The sequence below is a fragment of the Macrobrachium rosenbergii genome, chromosome 1 (genome assembly GCF_040412425.1).
Source record: "Macrobrachium rosenbergii isolate ZJJX-2024 chromosome 1, ASM4041242v1, whole genome shotgun sequence".
NCBI lineage: Eukaryota > Metazoa > Arthropoda > Malacostraca > Decapoda > Palaemonidae > Macrobrachium > Macrobrachium rosenbergii.
The window spans coordinates 37,953,538-37,968,537 of NC_089741.1; the positions used below are offsets into that span (position 1 = coordinate 37,953,538).

The 15,000-nt window shown below is 37.6% G+C and overlaps 1 protein-coding gene across 1 annotated transcript in view; it reads left to right on the plus strand.

Annotated features, from left to right (window-relative positions):
- LOC136840232 (putative uncharacterized protein DDB_G0290521) overlaps nucleotides 1-12,509 on the plus strand; it is an 83,295-nt gene extending 70,786 nt beyond the window's left edge. Inside the window, exon 2 of the mRNA XM_067106836.1 lies at nucleotides 11,495-12,509. Coding sequence (XP_066962937.1) covers nucleotides 11,495-12,509 — 1,015 coding nt within the window. The remainder of the gene's footprint in view (nucleotides 1-11,494) is intronic.
- The last annotated feature ends 2,491 nt before the right edge of the window (nucleotides 12,510-15,000 follow it).

The window sequence follows — 15,000 nt, forward strand, 5'->3', positions numbered from 1 at the left end:
GAGAGAGAGAGAGAGAGAGAGAGAGAGAGAGAGAGAGAGAGAGAGAGAGAGAATGTTCCAAGATTAGCCTCGAATTTCTCCTGTCGACAGAAAATAGCAAAATCACGTAAATGAAAACGGGTCAAGGCAGAACTTCGAATGACACCTCTCTCTCTCTCTCTCTCTCTCTCTCTCTCTCTCTCTCTCTCTCTCTCTCTCGTTTCCCGTGCGATGTTTCAGATGGATATCGACACGACTCACACACGTTAACCTGATTGATTCACTTAAAACTTGTGAAGCAACTTGGGAGAAATGTCGTCATTTCCGGAAAGTCATTTCTCCCTTCTCTCGTGTTTTTTTTTTTTTTCTCATTTCTGTTTTTTTCCCAGATTTTTATTTCTTGCTTTCATTTGGGGGGTCTTTATTTCTTTCCTTCCGTTTTATATAAATTTCCTTTATTCAATTATCTGTTAATTTCTTTCAGTATTTCAACTCGACCTCGTGATTATTTTTTCTCATTTATATTTTTTCCAATTTTTTTTATTTCTTGCTTTCATTTGGGGTCTTTATTTCTTTCCTTCCGTTTTATATAAATTTCCTTCTTTAAATATCTGATAATTTCTTTTAGCGTTTTAAAATGACATTTAGAATTAAATGTAAGTAATTTAAAATACAAAATGATAATATATTTGTTCTTAGTAGCAAAATTCGTCAGTGGATTAACGATTGCTCAGTATACTACGATTCCTCAGAACAATGAAGACACTAAACTGAGAGAGAGAGAGAGAGAGAGAGAGAGAGAGAGAGAGAGAGAGAGAGAGAGAGAGAGAGAGAGAGAGAGAACCTAACTTTCTTCACTTACAAAAGTACCTATTACAAAAGTCCTTTATTCATTTACACATTCAATTTTGGTAGAAACTTAAAGAAAAAACCCATTTCTACCAAATATGTTTACTTAAATTATACTATTCAATATTTTCAGGGTAAGATGATCCTGGGTTTTCTTTAACTGCTAAACATCTGTAAAGTAGAATAATCGCCCTTAACACTCAACACTGTTTGGCAAAACATCTCCATCTCTCTCTCTCTCTCTCTCTCTCTCTCTCTCTCTCTCTCTCTCTCTCTCTCTCTCTCTCCCGAGCTTGTGAAAAGCAGCAGTTGCGAATGTTTTCTGCTGGTTGCTTCCATCTCCTCGAAATGAGGAAAAACAGTTTTGTTTAAAATGTTTAGGGCGGCAGGCAAATAAAACATTCTGATGCTTTACTACTGTTCTTTAAGAATTATTGTTAATCCCTCCAAGTGCTGTTTCTGCGCTCAATGTTATATAGATTCTTTTCTCTATGAATGTTCAAATTACAATTACAACCTGAACTTTAGCACAATTCTAGTTTTCATTCATAACCTCAATTACAGCTTTCACCCGCAAACTACTTTTTTCCAAGAGAAAATAAGTCAAAAATGCGCCGAAGTTTCTTCGGCGCAATCGAGTTTTCTGTACAGCGAACAATCAAGGCCACCGAAAACAGATCTATCTTTCGTTGGTCTCTGTATACTGCTGTATGAGCCGCGGCCCATGAAACTTTAACCAAGGCCCGGTGGTGGCCTATGTTATATCGTTGCCAGAAGCACGATTATGGCTAAATTCAACCTTAAATCAAATAAAAACTACTGAGGCTACAGGGCTGCAATTTGGTATGTTTGATGACTGGACGGTGGATGATCAACAAACTAATTTGCAGCCCTCTAGTCTCGGTAGGTTTTAAGATCTGAGGCGGACAGAAAAAGTGCGGACACAATAGTTATCTTTTACAGAAAACTAAAAATCATTAAACTGGAATTTCATTAATCTCCTACTGACTTTACGAGTAAGCAAACTTACTTAACAAATCAGTATGGTCATCACTATACCCGGAGGAGCAGGGGCGGGGGTGGCGGGGGGGGGGGCGGTCAGGAGATGAATATATCTTTTCATTTTAAAACCAAGTTTACAAATCACCTTTGCTAGATGAAACTTAGATTTCCATAACATTACTTTAAATTCGACACGTGGTTTGAAATACAACAATTACATAGCTAATAAATTAACGCAATTAAGAAGATATTAAGAAATGATTTAGACCTATGAATATGAACTGTAAGCAAGAAAATCTCACAGACTCACAAAAAAAAAAAAAAAACGCAAGAAATATCCACACACAAAAAAATCAGTCTTCAGCAGTTGACAAGCACGTGTGTTACATAAGGTTTCATAATAATTAGTTTTCACATGGGCAAAGATTTGTTTTGTTTTTAATTGACGATAAATACTGTGTTCATTGGAAGAAGGAACTATAAATAATAATAATAATAATAATAATAATAATAATAATAATAATAATAATAATAATAATAATTTTTCACATGTGCTAGGGTTTATTTTTGCAGGATTTGACGACAAATAAATAAATAAGCGAATAGATAAATAAAACCGAAGCAGCATTAAAAGCCCTTAACAAAAATACATATAAAAAACAAAAATAAACAAAAATCAGATATGGAAGGTACATACTAGCATCTTCGTCGGCTCCCAGACCCTGTCGACCAAAGTATCCAAATCTAGATGTGGCCCGAAGGGACTCGGCAATTTGCGCCGCGTCTCTGGCAGACTCGGGACCTCGCTAATTGAGAGCCACTATAGTTTCACTTCCGCTGTCAGTGAGGGATTCTGCTTCAGGGATCCAGGGTAAATGAGCTTAATTTTGAGAGGGGTGTGGGTTTTGGGTGGGGGAGAAGGGGGGGGGAGGTTAAGATGGTGGAAGGTGATTTGACGAGTACTTCTAGGTCTGTTTTGAAGATGGGAATTCAGTGCAGGATTTTCTTAAGTGTTGAAATATCTTATTTTTGTATCAGTTACAAGTTCACTCTGGACAGAGGGGAGGAGGGGATGGGGAGGGGATTTGGATGGTGGGAGGTGATTTGACAAGTAATTATGGCTGTTTTGAAGGAGGGAATTCAGCACAGGACTACTGGTTAGTTTTCTGGCGAGTTCTGTAAAAGGAAGATCTGATTTTCTTAAATATTCATACAGTAAATCTTATTTCTGTATCATTTAGAAGTTCATTCTGGGGAAGGGGGGAGGGGACTGGTGGGGGAATTGGGATGGTGAAAAGGTGGGGGGGGTGATCTGACAAGTACTCAGGTAGGTTCTGAGGAGGAAAATTCAGCCCTGGAGTATTGGTTAGTTTTCGGGAAGTCCTGATAAAGTAGGATCTGATTTTTCCTAAGTGCTGAAATATCTTGTTTCTGTAACAGTTACAGGTCCAGTCGAATGAATTCGGTCAGCCTTTGAGTCCTCTATGTTGAAAATTTTATACATTACATATTATATATCCTTCGCGTTCTATATGTGGAAAACCATATCTATTACATCTATCATGCATCTTTTTTGTGTATAATAACGGCAGTTTTATATAATAAATGTGCCGAAGTTTCTTCGGCGCAGTCGAGTTTTCTGTACGGCGTATAATCAAGGCCACCGAAAATATATCTATCTTTCGGTAGTCTCAGTACAATGCTGTATGAGCCGCTGCCCATGAAACTTTAACGACTGCCAGGTGGTGGCCTATCCTATACCATTGCCAGAAGCACGATTATGGCTACCTTTAACATTAAATAAAATAAAAACTACTGGTGCTAGAGGGCTGCAATTTGGTATGTTCGATGACTGGAGGGTGGATGATCAACATACCATTTTGCAGCTCGTTAGCCTCAGTAGTTTTTAAGATCTAAGGAAGGACAGAAAAAAGTGCAGACTAAAACGAAATCCGTCACTTATTAAACAAACAAACAAAATTCAGGGGAAGGAGGCTGGGCATTCACTGTCCTTCAGACTCAACGAGGATTTCGGCAGGTGAGGTCCTCTCTCCAAAGTAGCAATTAACACCGCGTCTATAGCAGACTAGAGGTACTAATTTCGAGGCTCCTTAGAATCGCTTCCATTGACCGAGAGGATTTCAGGTTGGAGGCTTCAGTTCAAATGAAGTCATTAAACGTAGGAACTGGCCTTTCCTTGGAGGGGGTCCTGCGTAGGAAGGTGATGCAAGTATCCTATTTTGTTTGCAAAGGGTACTAAGGATTGGTTTTCAGTTTCAGAACGACAAGGACTTGCAATTGATAGTAAAAGTGTTCAGTCTTTTATGTAGAAAGTCGTTATCATGTTGACACGCTTGCATTGGTACAGATATATTAAAAATGAATCTCTACAGAGAGCTTTTGGGATTCTGTTCGATTCCCTCTTTCAACTGAGAATATATATTATCTTTAATATATATATTTGTACCCATACGTAATTGTGGATTTTATTTTTCTCCATTTCAAGACTCATGCTACTATGAGTATTTTTCTAATGTTTGCATTCTTTATTTACAGAGTCAAGTCAGTCTGCAACAATTTGCATCCTGCCAATGGGATACAATATCAAGTTCACCAACTTTGTATCCATTACGTGGAAATACAAACTGGATTCTCCACGTTTTGTGTGAGATAAATTTTTTCGGTCATGCTTTATAGTTCTCTGTAAAGGAAAACTATTGTGCTGGCTTTGTCTGTCCGTCCACACTTTTTTATGTCCGCCCTCAGATCTTAAAAACTACTGAGGCTAGAGGGCTGCAAATTGGTAAGTTGGTCATCCACCCTCCAATCTTCAAACATACCAAATTGCAGTCCTCTAGCCTCGGTAGTTTTTATTTGATTTAAGGTTAAAGTCAGCCACAATCGTGCTTCTGGCAACGCAACAACACAGGCCAACCAAGGCCGGCTGAGAGTTTCACGGGACGAGGCTCATTTAGCAATATACAGAGACCTCCGAAAGATAGATCTATTTTCGGTGGCCTTGATTATACGCTGTACAGAAAACTAGCGCATTTTTTACTTGTTTACTTTACAATTCATTCTGAATGAACTAGAGAAGGATTTACCCAACGGGAAACTACGATAGGCTTCGCGTTTCCAAGATATCTCAGTTGATCCGAAAGTCAAATAGGTTATACAGACAGGTTGGTTCCGTTAAAGAGAATGTGTCCCAGGCTGTAGAGAGAGAGGCTGGCTGAGAGAGAGAGAGAGAGAGAGAGATTTTAGAGAGAGTAGTGAAGAGAATTGAAGTTCCAAAGAGAATGAGAGAGAGAGAGAGAGAGAGAGAGAGATTTATATAAAATCTCTTTTATATAAATATACATACACATATATATATATAATATATATATATATATATATAGATATATATATATATATATATATATATATATATATATATATATATATATATATATATATATATGCATGTGTATGTGTGTACATATACACTAGATAACTTTGATCATTCTTTCTATTCAAGTAATACTATATCCAAATATTCTAGCCTCGTTTCCTATAAAGGCGAAATTCGCCATTATTCAATTACGAAAATCACATAACGGTAATTCAGGTAACTTTCTGATTCTATCAAAATTCAAATATAAATCTTCCGAACAAATATGAAAATAGTCAGAAAATATTTCCTTTTGATCAGTACAGGTTTATTTTTTTGTGCCTGCAAATTTTCCATGAATTTATGAAATCAAGAGGAAACGATAAAAAGAAATAAATATATATATTTTCTATTTAAATTGACTGAAATCATTGTCATAATACATCACAGGTAACAAGTTTCGCCAATTTTTAGTTTTCTGTAAAAAAACTATTGTGCCGGCTTTGACTTTGACTTTCTGTCCGCACTTTTTTATGTCCGCACTTTTTCTGTCCGCACTTTTTCTTCCGCACTTTGTTCTGTCCCCCTTTTTCCTGTCCGCACTTTTTGCGCCCCCTCAGATCTTAAAACCTACTGAGGCTAGAGGGCTGCAAATTGGTATGTAGATCTTCCACCCTCCAATCATCAAACATACTAAATTGCAGCCTTCTAGCCTCAGTAGTTTTTATTTTATTTAAGGTTAAAGTTAGCCATAATCGTGCATCTGGCAACGATATAGGATAGGCCACTACCGGACCGTGGTTGTTTCCATGGTCCCATGAAGATTAATCATAAATAAAAAATAATATGACAATGAATAACTTTGTGTTAAGGTCGAAAAATTCTAAATTAATGTTGTATTCTTGTTGGGAACATGTTGAAAACTCCATGATCCCACAATGATCAATACATCTGTTTTTTTTTTTTTTATTCATAAATAAAAAAAATATATAAAAATGAAAAAACTTTGTCTTAAGGTCGAAAAATTCAAAACTAATGTTGTATACTTGTTCAGGACGTTGGTAAAGAGTAATTAGGTTTTAATCTCAAATAAAACACTTTTAATACTAGTATCACTATTACTGCTAATATTAACAATGTTATCAGTGGCAAAAATAACACTCTGAATTAGTTGCTCTCTTTATTAACCCCATTTATCATATTTTTAACTTTATGCATCTTCCCTCTAGAGAGCAATTGCATGTTAGGCCTATCAAGGGGATAGGCCCACCATCCTTACTATTTTTTGTCGTCACAATGTTTCATTACAGAATAATAATTAATATATATATATATATATATATATATATATATATATATATATATATATATATATATATATATATATATATATATATATGTAATTCTAATAGCAACAATGCCCTCTTAACTCCTCGAATTCTTCGCTTTTTTTTTTGGGGTAAGCTTGTCACTACAAAGCCTTAAGATCCATGCGCAACAAATATGAAGATACTATGATGTCCGGTAGAAGGAAACGAACCTGGTCCCGTAATCACAATATATATATATATATATATATATATATATATATATATATATATATATATATATATATATATATATATATATATATATATATATATATATAAACACATACTGATGTATGTGTATGTGTATGTGTATATGTGAAGACAGCTGGCATTTAGCCCTCAGCATCCAATACTTACTCTTCACTGCAATAAAAATGACTGACAAACATTGAACTACAAAGATTTCCCGCCCTGAAGCTGAAAATATACGGATCTAAACTGGAAACGAGAGAGAGAGAGAGAGAGAGAGAGAGAGAGAGAGAGAGAAAACAAACGGAATATTAGAAGGGGTTTATTCAGCAGTCTCTTTGGCCATTTTGTGGAGCTGGAGGGCTGGATGAGCACTCTTCTATGGTATTAAAGATTTAAGGTGTCTAAAGGGTGAGAGAGAGAGAGAGAGAGAGAGAGAGAGAGAGAGAGAGAGAGAGAGAGAGAGAGAGAGAGAGAGAGAGAATACAAGTTTAGTGTCAGAGTCTATACCTACAATGATTAGTAAAAATAAAACTAACTGTATTTCGTCGGCCAGAGAGAGAGAGAGAGAGAGAGAGAGAGAGAGAGAGAGAGAGAGAGAGAGAGAGAGAGAGAGAGAGAACGGGAGGAGGATGGCGAAGATTGACAAGAAGACTAAATTAAATCCTGGAAATATACGAGAGAGAGAGAGAGAGAGAGAGAGAGAGAGAGAGAGAGAGAGAGAGACAGAGACAGAGAGAGACAGAGACAGAGAGAGAGAAGTACAGGTTTATAGTAATAGACCTCACCTACGTTGATGAGAAGACGGGCAATAAATTGAAAGAAGGAAAGAAAAAGAGAGACTACAGCATTTAGGTATGAACCCTTACTCCCACCCCCCCCCACCTCCAGAGAGACAGACAGAGAGACAGAGAAACAGAGACAGACACATAGAGAGAGAGAGAAACCTGTTTGACACATTCACATTTGAGAGCAGTTCAATTAAGACCGGGCGGCAGCAGTATTCACGCCCCCAATTTACTGCCTGCACGGTCAGCGAGCGCTCTAATATGAAATGACAATAAACTCGACAAGGGCCGCTTCTCGACTACAAACATGTCTTCGATAGGAAGCAGGCAAGCAGACAGACAGACAGGCAGGCAGGCAGGCAGGCAGGAGGTGTGTTCAGTCACTCGCTGCTAAACGCGACGGAAAACAAACCAAATATGAAACTCTAGAACCTGCTGCTTGGGTCTGAGTTATGCCGGAGAGTTTGCGTTGCTGGAGATGATGGATTGTAAATTTTGTGCTAAAGTTACGGACCTTAATAATCATCACTCTATGGAAATTGAATTTTTAGTTATAATCCTCCTATTTTCTTTAATGGGGTGTAATAGATTCGTATTTGATAAATAGAGTTTAACCAACAATTATAAATATATTAAGACCAACTGGGAATACATTGTAATTCTTCTTTTAGTTTTCTGTAAAAGAAAACTATTGTGCCGGACTTGTCTGCCCGTCCGCACTTTATTCTGTCCGCCCCCAGATCTTAAAAAACTACTGAGGCTATAGGGCTGCAAATTGGTATGTTGATCATCCACCCTCCAGTCATCAAACATACCAAATTGCAGCCCTCTAGCCTTAGTAGTTTATATTTCACTTAGGGTTAAAGTTAGCCATAATCGTGCTTCTGGCAACGATATAGTTAAAGTTTCATGGACGGCGGCTCATACAGCATTATACCGAGACCACCGAAAGATAGATCTATTTTCGGTGGCCTTGATTACAAGCTGTAGCGGCTGTACAGAAAACTCGATTGCGCCGAAGAAACTTCGGCGAATCTGTACTTGTTCATTTGCCTGAAGGTTGATGAATGAAGACAAGCAACAATTTTCCAGAATTCCAGTGCGCATTCCAGACTGACATAACAGACAGAAGCACACAGCCTCAAGGAGAGAGAGAGAGAGAGAGAGAGAGAGAGAGAGAGAGAGAGAGAGAGAGAGAGAGAGATGGAACTTCACGCCCGTCTCATAAATTCAGATCTGAACCTGCAATTTAGCTCTTCAGATTCCATTAGGCTACAAAGCCTGAATGATTGATCCTGCAAACCGGAAACTGGAAACTGGAGTTCCAGTACCAATGGTCTTCGACGCACTGACAGCCTTGTGTCGCTTTCTGCCAGCGCTGATCCGGATTTATTCGATAATGAAAGGGATCCGGACACAGTTTCAAAACGGACTGATGTTCAGTGGCCCACGTTGGATTTACAAGTGAGACGCCGCTTTGGGATTTTGCGCGCCTCTGCTGATGAGGGCTGGAGAATCTATCTATCTATCTATCTATCTATCTATCTATCTATCTATCTATCTATCTTTCTGCCTATCTATCTATCTATATCTATCTATCTATCTATCTTTCTGCCTATTTATCTATCTATCTAACTTTCTATCTATCTATCTATCTATTTTTTGTATTTATCTATCTATCTAATCTATCTATCTATCTATCTATCTATCTATCTATCTATCTATCTATCTATCTATCTATCTATCTATCTATCTAATCTGTCTATCCATCTGTCGATCTATCCATTTATCTATCTATCTATCTATCTATTCATCTATCTGTCTATCTATCTACCTATCTATCTTTATCTATCTATCTATCTATCTATCTATCTATCTATCTATCTATCTATCTATACGTCTGTCCATCTATCTATTTATCTATCTTTCCATCTATCTATCTATAAATCTATCACGCTATCTTTCTATCCATCTATCTACCCATACGTATACATAAACGAAATGTCATTCAATAAAGTATTCTTAATTATTAAACTATAGGTTTATCTATCCTCCTATATGTATAATTATAAAAAAAAACATCTCGTATAAAGGCACTTTTAATTATTTATATTTGACTCTACAAACATATCAGAGCGTCTGAGTGTCTATCTGAACAAACTTCATTTTAAAACTAAAGTCTTTGGTCTAATCTGAATCTCCTACGTTCGTCTGTTCACTGAGACGTCTGAATGTCTGTCTGTCTGTGCGGGGTCCACCACCACCAGGCTAGAGCAGGAAAAACGTCCGACTATCTCTCTGTCTGTCTGTGAAGTCTGTGTGGTGTCCGGACGTTCATCGAGACGATCTGAAGGTGTTCCCTGGAACGTCTCACTGTCTGTGTGTCTGTGTGAGGTAAGTTCACCGAGACGATCCGAAGATAAGGTGTTCCCTGGAACGTCTGTATCTGTATCTGTCTGTGTCTGTCTGTGTGGGGTCCATTTATCGAGAATATCCGAAGGCATTCCCAGGAACAGCTGAGTGTCTGTCTGTCTGTCTGTCAGTCTGTCTGTCTATGTGGGATCCAACAGCAAAAAGGGAGTTGATCGAATGGACACCTCTCTCTCTCTCTCTCTCTCTCTCTCTCTCTCTCTCTCTCTCTCTGTGCGAGAGGGGTCATCAAACGCGCCTAAGAACCGAAGTTTCAACATTTAAGCTTATATACGACCCGAGTTTCATTCCCGAAAAGACATGCAGAAGGGTCCCGCTGGGCCGCTATGTTTCGCCCGCGCCAAAAGGATTTCCTCCCTCCGCCCCCCTCCCCGACACCTTTCGGTGTAACTGGAGTTTTCTTTCTTTTCTTTCTTTCGTTCTTTTTTTTTTTTCTCGTGCCTAATTTTCTTCCCGGGCGTCAGGAGAACTGGTAGGAAAAGATGAGAGAAGAAGAAGAAGAAGAAGAAGAAGAAGAAGAAGAAGAAGGAAAAAAAGAAAGGAAAGAAGAAGAAGAAGAAGAAGAAGAATAAGAAGAAAAAGAAGAAGAAGAAGAAGAAGAAAGGAAAGAAGAAGAAAGAAGAAGAAGAAGAAGAAGAAGAAGAAGAAGAAGAAAGGAAAGAAGAAGAAAGAAGAAGAAGAAGAAGAAGAAGAAGAAAGAAAAAAAAGAAAGGAAAGAAGAAGAAGAAAGAAAGAAAAAAGAAGAAGAAGAAGAAAGAAAGATAGAAAGAAAGAAAGAAGAAGAAGAAGAAGAAGGCGAGGAAAGAAAGGAAAGGGGGCGTTCAAACTCTTGGTAATGGCAACTAGCGCAAAAAAGTTCTTTTAATTTCCCGTAACAAAAAAAGTAAAAAATGCGCCGAAGTTTCTTCGGCGCAATCGAGTTTTCTGTACAGCCGCTACACTGTATAATCAAGGCCATCGCAAATAGATCTATCTTGCTGTGGTCTCGATATAATGCTTTATGAGCTGCGGCCCATGAAACTTTAATCACGGCCCTGTGGTGGCCGGTCCTATATCGTTGCCAGAGGCACGATTATAGCTAAATTTAACCTTAAATAAAATAAAAACTATTGAGGCTAAAGGTCTGCAATTTGGTATGTTTGATGATTGGAGGGTAGATGATCAATATACTAATTTGCAGCCCTCTAGCCTCAGTAGTTTTCATTTTATTCAAGGTTAAATTTAGCCATAATCATACGTCTGGCAATGATATAGGAAAGGACACCACCGGGCCGTGGTTAACTATTCATGGGCCGCGGCTCATACAGCATTATACCGTGACCACCGAAAGATAGATCTGTTTTCGGTGGCCTTGATTATAAGTTGTAGCGGCTGTACAGAAAATTTGATTGTGCCGAAGAAACTTCGGCTCATTTTTTAATTGTATTTATTTGTCAGAAAAACAAAAGATTTCTCCTAATTTTATTCTCCAACAACACCCTCACCACAGTCATTCTCCAGTAACATCCCACCAGGGTCATTCTCCAACAACACCCACAACCATATCCATTCTCCAACAACAACTCCAACTGCAGTCATTCTCCAACAACACCTCAACCATTGTCACTCTCCAACAACATCCCCAACCACAGCCTTTTCGCAACAACGCCACCACCACGATTAGTCTCCAGCAACATCCTAACGCAGTCATTCTCCAACAATTCCCCACTACAGTCATTCTCCAACAACCACCACAGTAATCCTCCAGGAACACCCCATCACATTCATTCTCCAACAACACCCCAACCAAATCCATTCTCCAACAACACCCCAACCAAATCCATCCTCCAACAACACCCCCAACCAAATCCATCCTCCAACAACACCCCCAACCAAATCCATTCTCCAACAACACCCCCAACCATATCTATTCTCCAACAACACCCCGACCAAATCCATTCTCCAACAACACCCCAACCATATCCATTCTCCAACAACACCCCAACCAAATCCATTCTCCAACAAACATCCATTCTCCAACAAACCAACAGTCATTCTCAACAACACAACCATCCATTCTCCAACAACACAACCAAATCCATTCTCCAACAACACCCCAACCATATCCATTCTCCAAGCCAACCAAATCCATTCTCCAACAAACAACCATATCCATTCTCCAGTCAAATCCATTCTCCAACAACACCCAACCATATCCATTCTCCAACAACAGTCATCATTCCAACAACATCCTCAACCACAGTCATTCTCCAACAACACCCCAACAACAGTCACTCCCCAACTACAGTCATTCTCCAACAACACGCCAACCACAGTCATCCTCCAACAACATTCCCACTGCAGTCATTCTCCACCACCGTCACCAACAAAATCAGCAACCACAATGAACCTCAAACAATACCCCCACCACAGTCAATCTCCCCCAACACCACCAAAGACATCCTCTCTCTCCAGACTCAAGACCCAACTCCTTCCCCGTCCCAGCACCATTCCCCAACAACAACAAAGGACACCAAACAACACCAATAAACGAAGGGGGGTTCCTTCCTTCCTTCCTTCCTTCCTTTGCTCTCTTTGAGATGCAGGAAGCATCAGGTCCTTCGCCGCCGCCATCATTCAGGCGTAATGCTCTTCCCCCTGAATTCCAGTTTGAAATATCTGCAGCATTGCAATATGCATGAATAACACCCGGCCGAGTTTTAGGAGGGGGAACGCCAGATGCATTGTGGGTCTCCGCTATAATATTCCGGGGTTTAGTGCGCGCCTCCGCCTTTTCATTCGCGTTTGTCTTATGTTCATGTTTATTTATCGGTGAATTTGTTTACTTTTTTTTTTATCTGGTAAATAAGAGGCACAAGGAACCAAATCATGGACTTTCACTGCTTCACCAAATCATGTACTTTCACTACTTTCTCTTCTTTATTTATTTGTCACCTCTAATGGAATTTTTCCGTCCAGAGAAATAAAAAAGAAATTTAAAACCTTTATAGCTTTCTAGATCATTAACCGAGCAATGAACGCATGTTTTATGCTTGTACTTCATTAACTAAAATATTCTTTTTGAAATTACCATGTTTTGAAAAATGTGCCCTTGGAAGAGAAAATTTTAAACTCTAATCAATTTTCTTGAATCTTTAATAAGGCAATGAAAGCGTTTCATGCCTGTGCTTCAATATTAACTATATTAATTTTTTTTAAATTATCATATTCTGAATAAAGTTACCTTTGAAAAGACTTCAATATTTTTAAAATTATATTTTGAAAAATGTGCCCTTGAAAAAAGTCGAATGTTTCGTATTTGATAATATCAATGTTTTGACTCTAACTAATGTATGTATGTATGTATATATATATATATATATATATATATATATATATATATATATATATATATATATATATATGTATAATTTGCTTGATGAATAAATCCATACCAGCTGAATTAACATTTTTAAATTCATCACATTTTGAAAAATGTGCCCTTGAAAAAAAGCCAAATATTTCGCATTTGATAAATTCAATGTTATCTAACTATATATATATTTGATAAAATATATATATATATATATATATATACTACATATATATATATATATATATATATATATATATATATATATATATATATATATATATATATATATATATATATATATATAAAACCTCCCCGTTAACAGAATGAATCATACAACATTCGCTTGATGAGGGAATTCATCTCCTCTGAAGACAGAGAACTCCCAAATTATTGACGACCGCTTTCATAATCTCAACTTCCCCTGAATGAATCAATATCCAAAATTATTGCCTGGCACGATGAATGACACAAGAACCAAACATCAATTCGCGAACTGGATGGATTAATTAATATCCAGGTTTCGTGAATTATCGTTGAGAAATGTTATTTGCAGTTCAGGAATCTGATTTGTTCGTCGTGACACACTCAGTCAATATGTCAAGGTTATAGAGGCAAACGTCAGTATGTTGACTCAGTTAATCATTAATATATATATATATATATATATATATATATATATATATATATATATATATATATATATATATATATATATATATATATATATATATATATATATGTTTATATATATACATTATCATGACAGATCATCGAAGGAGGATATGAGTATTTATCAGTGATTGACTGAATCATTATAACTGACATTATCCAAGAAACTTTGGCATATTAGTGAGGGAAAAAGAAAGTATTTATCAGCTTTAACTGTCGGACCGCACTTTTTCTGTCATTTGGCATCAGATTTTTGGCATTTTCTGACTAGCGAAAAGAAAGTAAACTTTGATTGTGTCAGCACTTTTTATTCTGTCAGCACTTTTTCTTTCAGCACTTTTTCTATCCACCCTCAGATCTCAAAAACTACTGAGGCTAGAGGGCTGCAAATCGGTATGTTGATCATGCACCCTCCAGTCATCGAACATACCAAATTGCAGCCCTCTAGCCTCAGTACTTTTTGTTTTATTTAAGGTTAAGGTTAGCCATAATCGTGCATCTGACAACGATATAGTCCAGGCAACCACCGGGTCGTGTTTTAAACTTTCATGGGCCGCGGCTCATACAGCATTATGCCGAGACCACCGAGACCTAATCGTTGCCAGATGCACGATTATGGCCAATTTAACCTTAAATAAAATCAAAACTACTGAGGCTAGAGGGCTGCAATTTGGTATGTCTGATGATTGGATGGTGGATGATCAACATATCAATTTGCAGCCCTCTAGCCTCAGTAGTTTTTAAGATCTGAGGGGTGACAGAAAAGGCGGACAGAAAAGTTCGGACAGAAAAAGTGCGGACGGAAAATAAATGCGGAAAAAAGTGCGGACAGAAAAAGTGCTGAGTTTTCTTTAACAGAAGTCAAAGCCGGCAAAATAGATTTACATAAAATAAAATTCCTTGAGAAAAAAAAAAGAAATTACATCCACAAAAAAAAAAAAATTACAACCGTGCAATATTAAACTGAAGTCACGAAGACGGAAATTTATTCCCCAC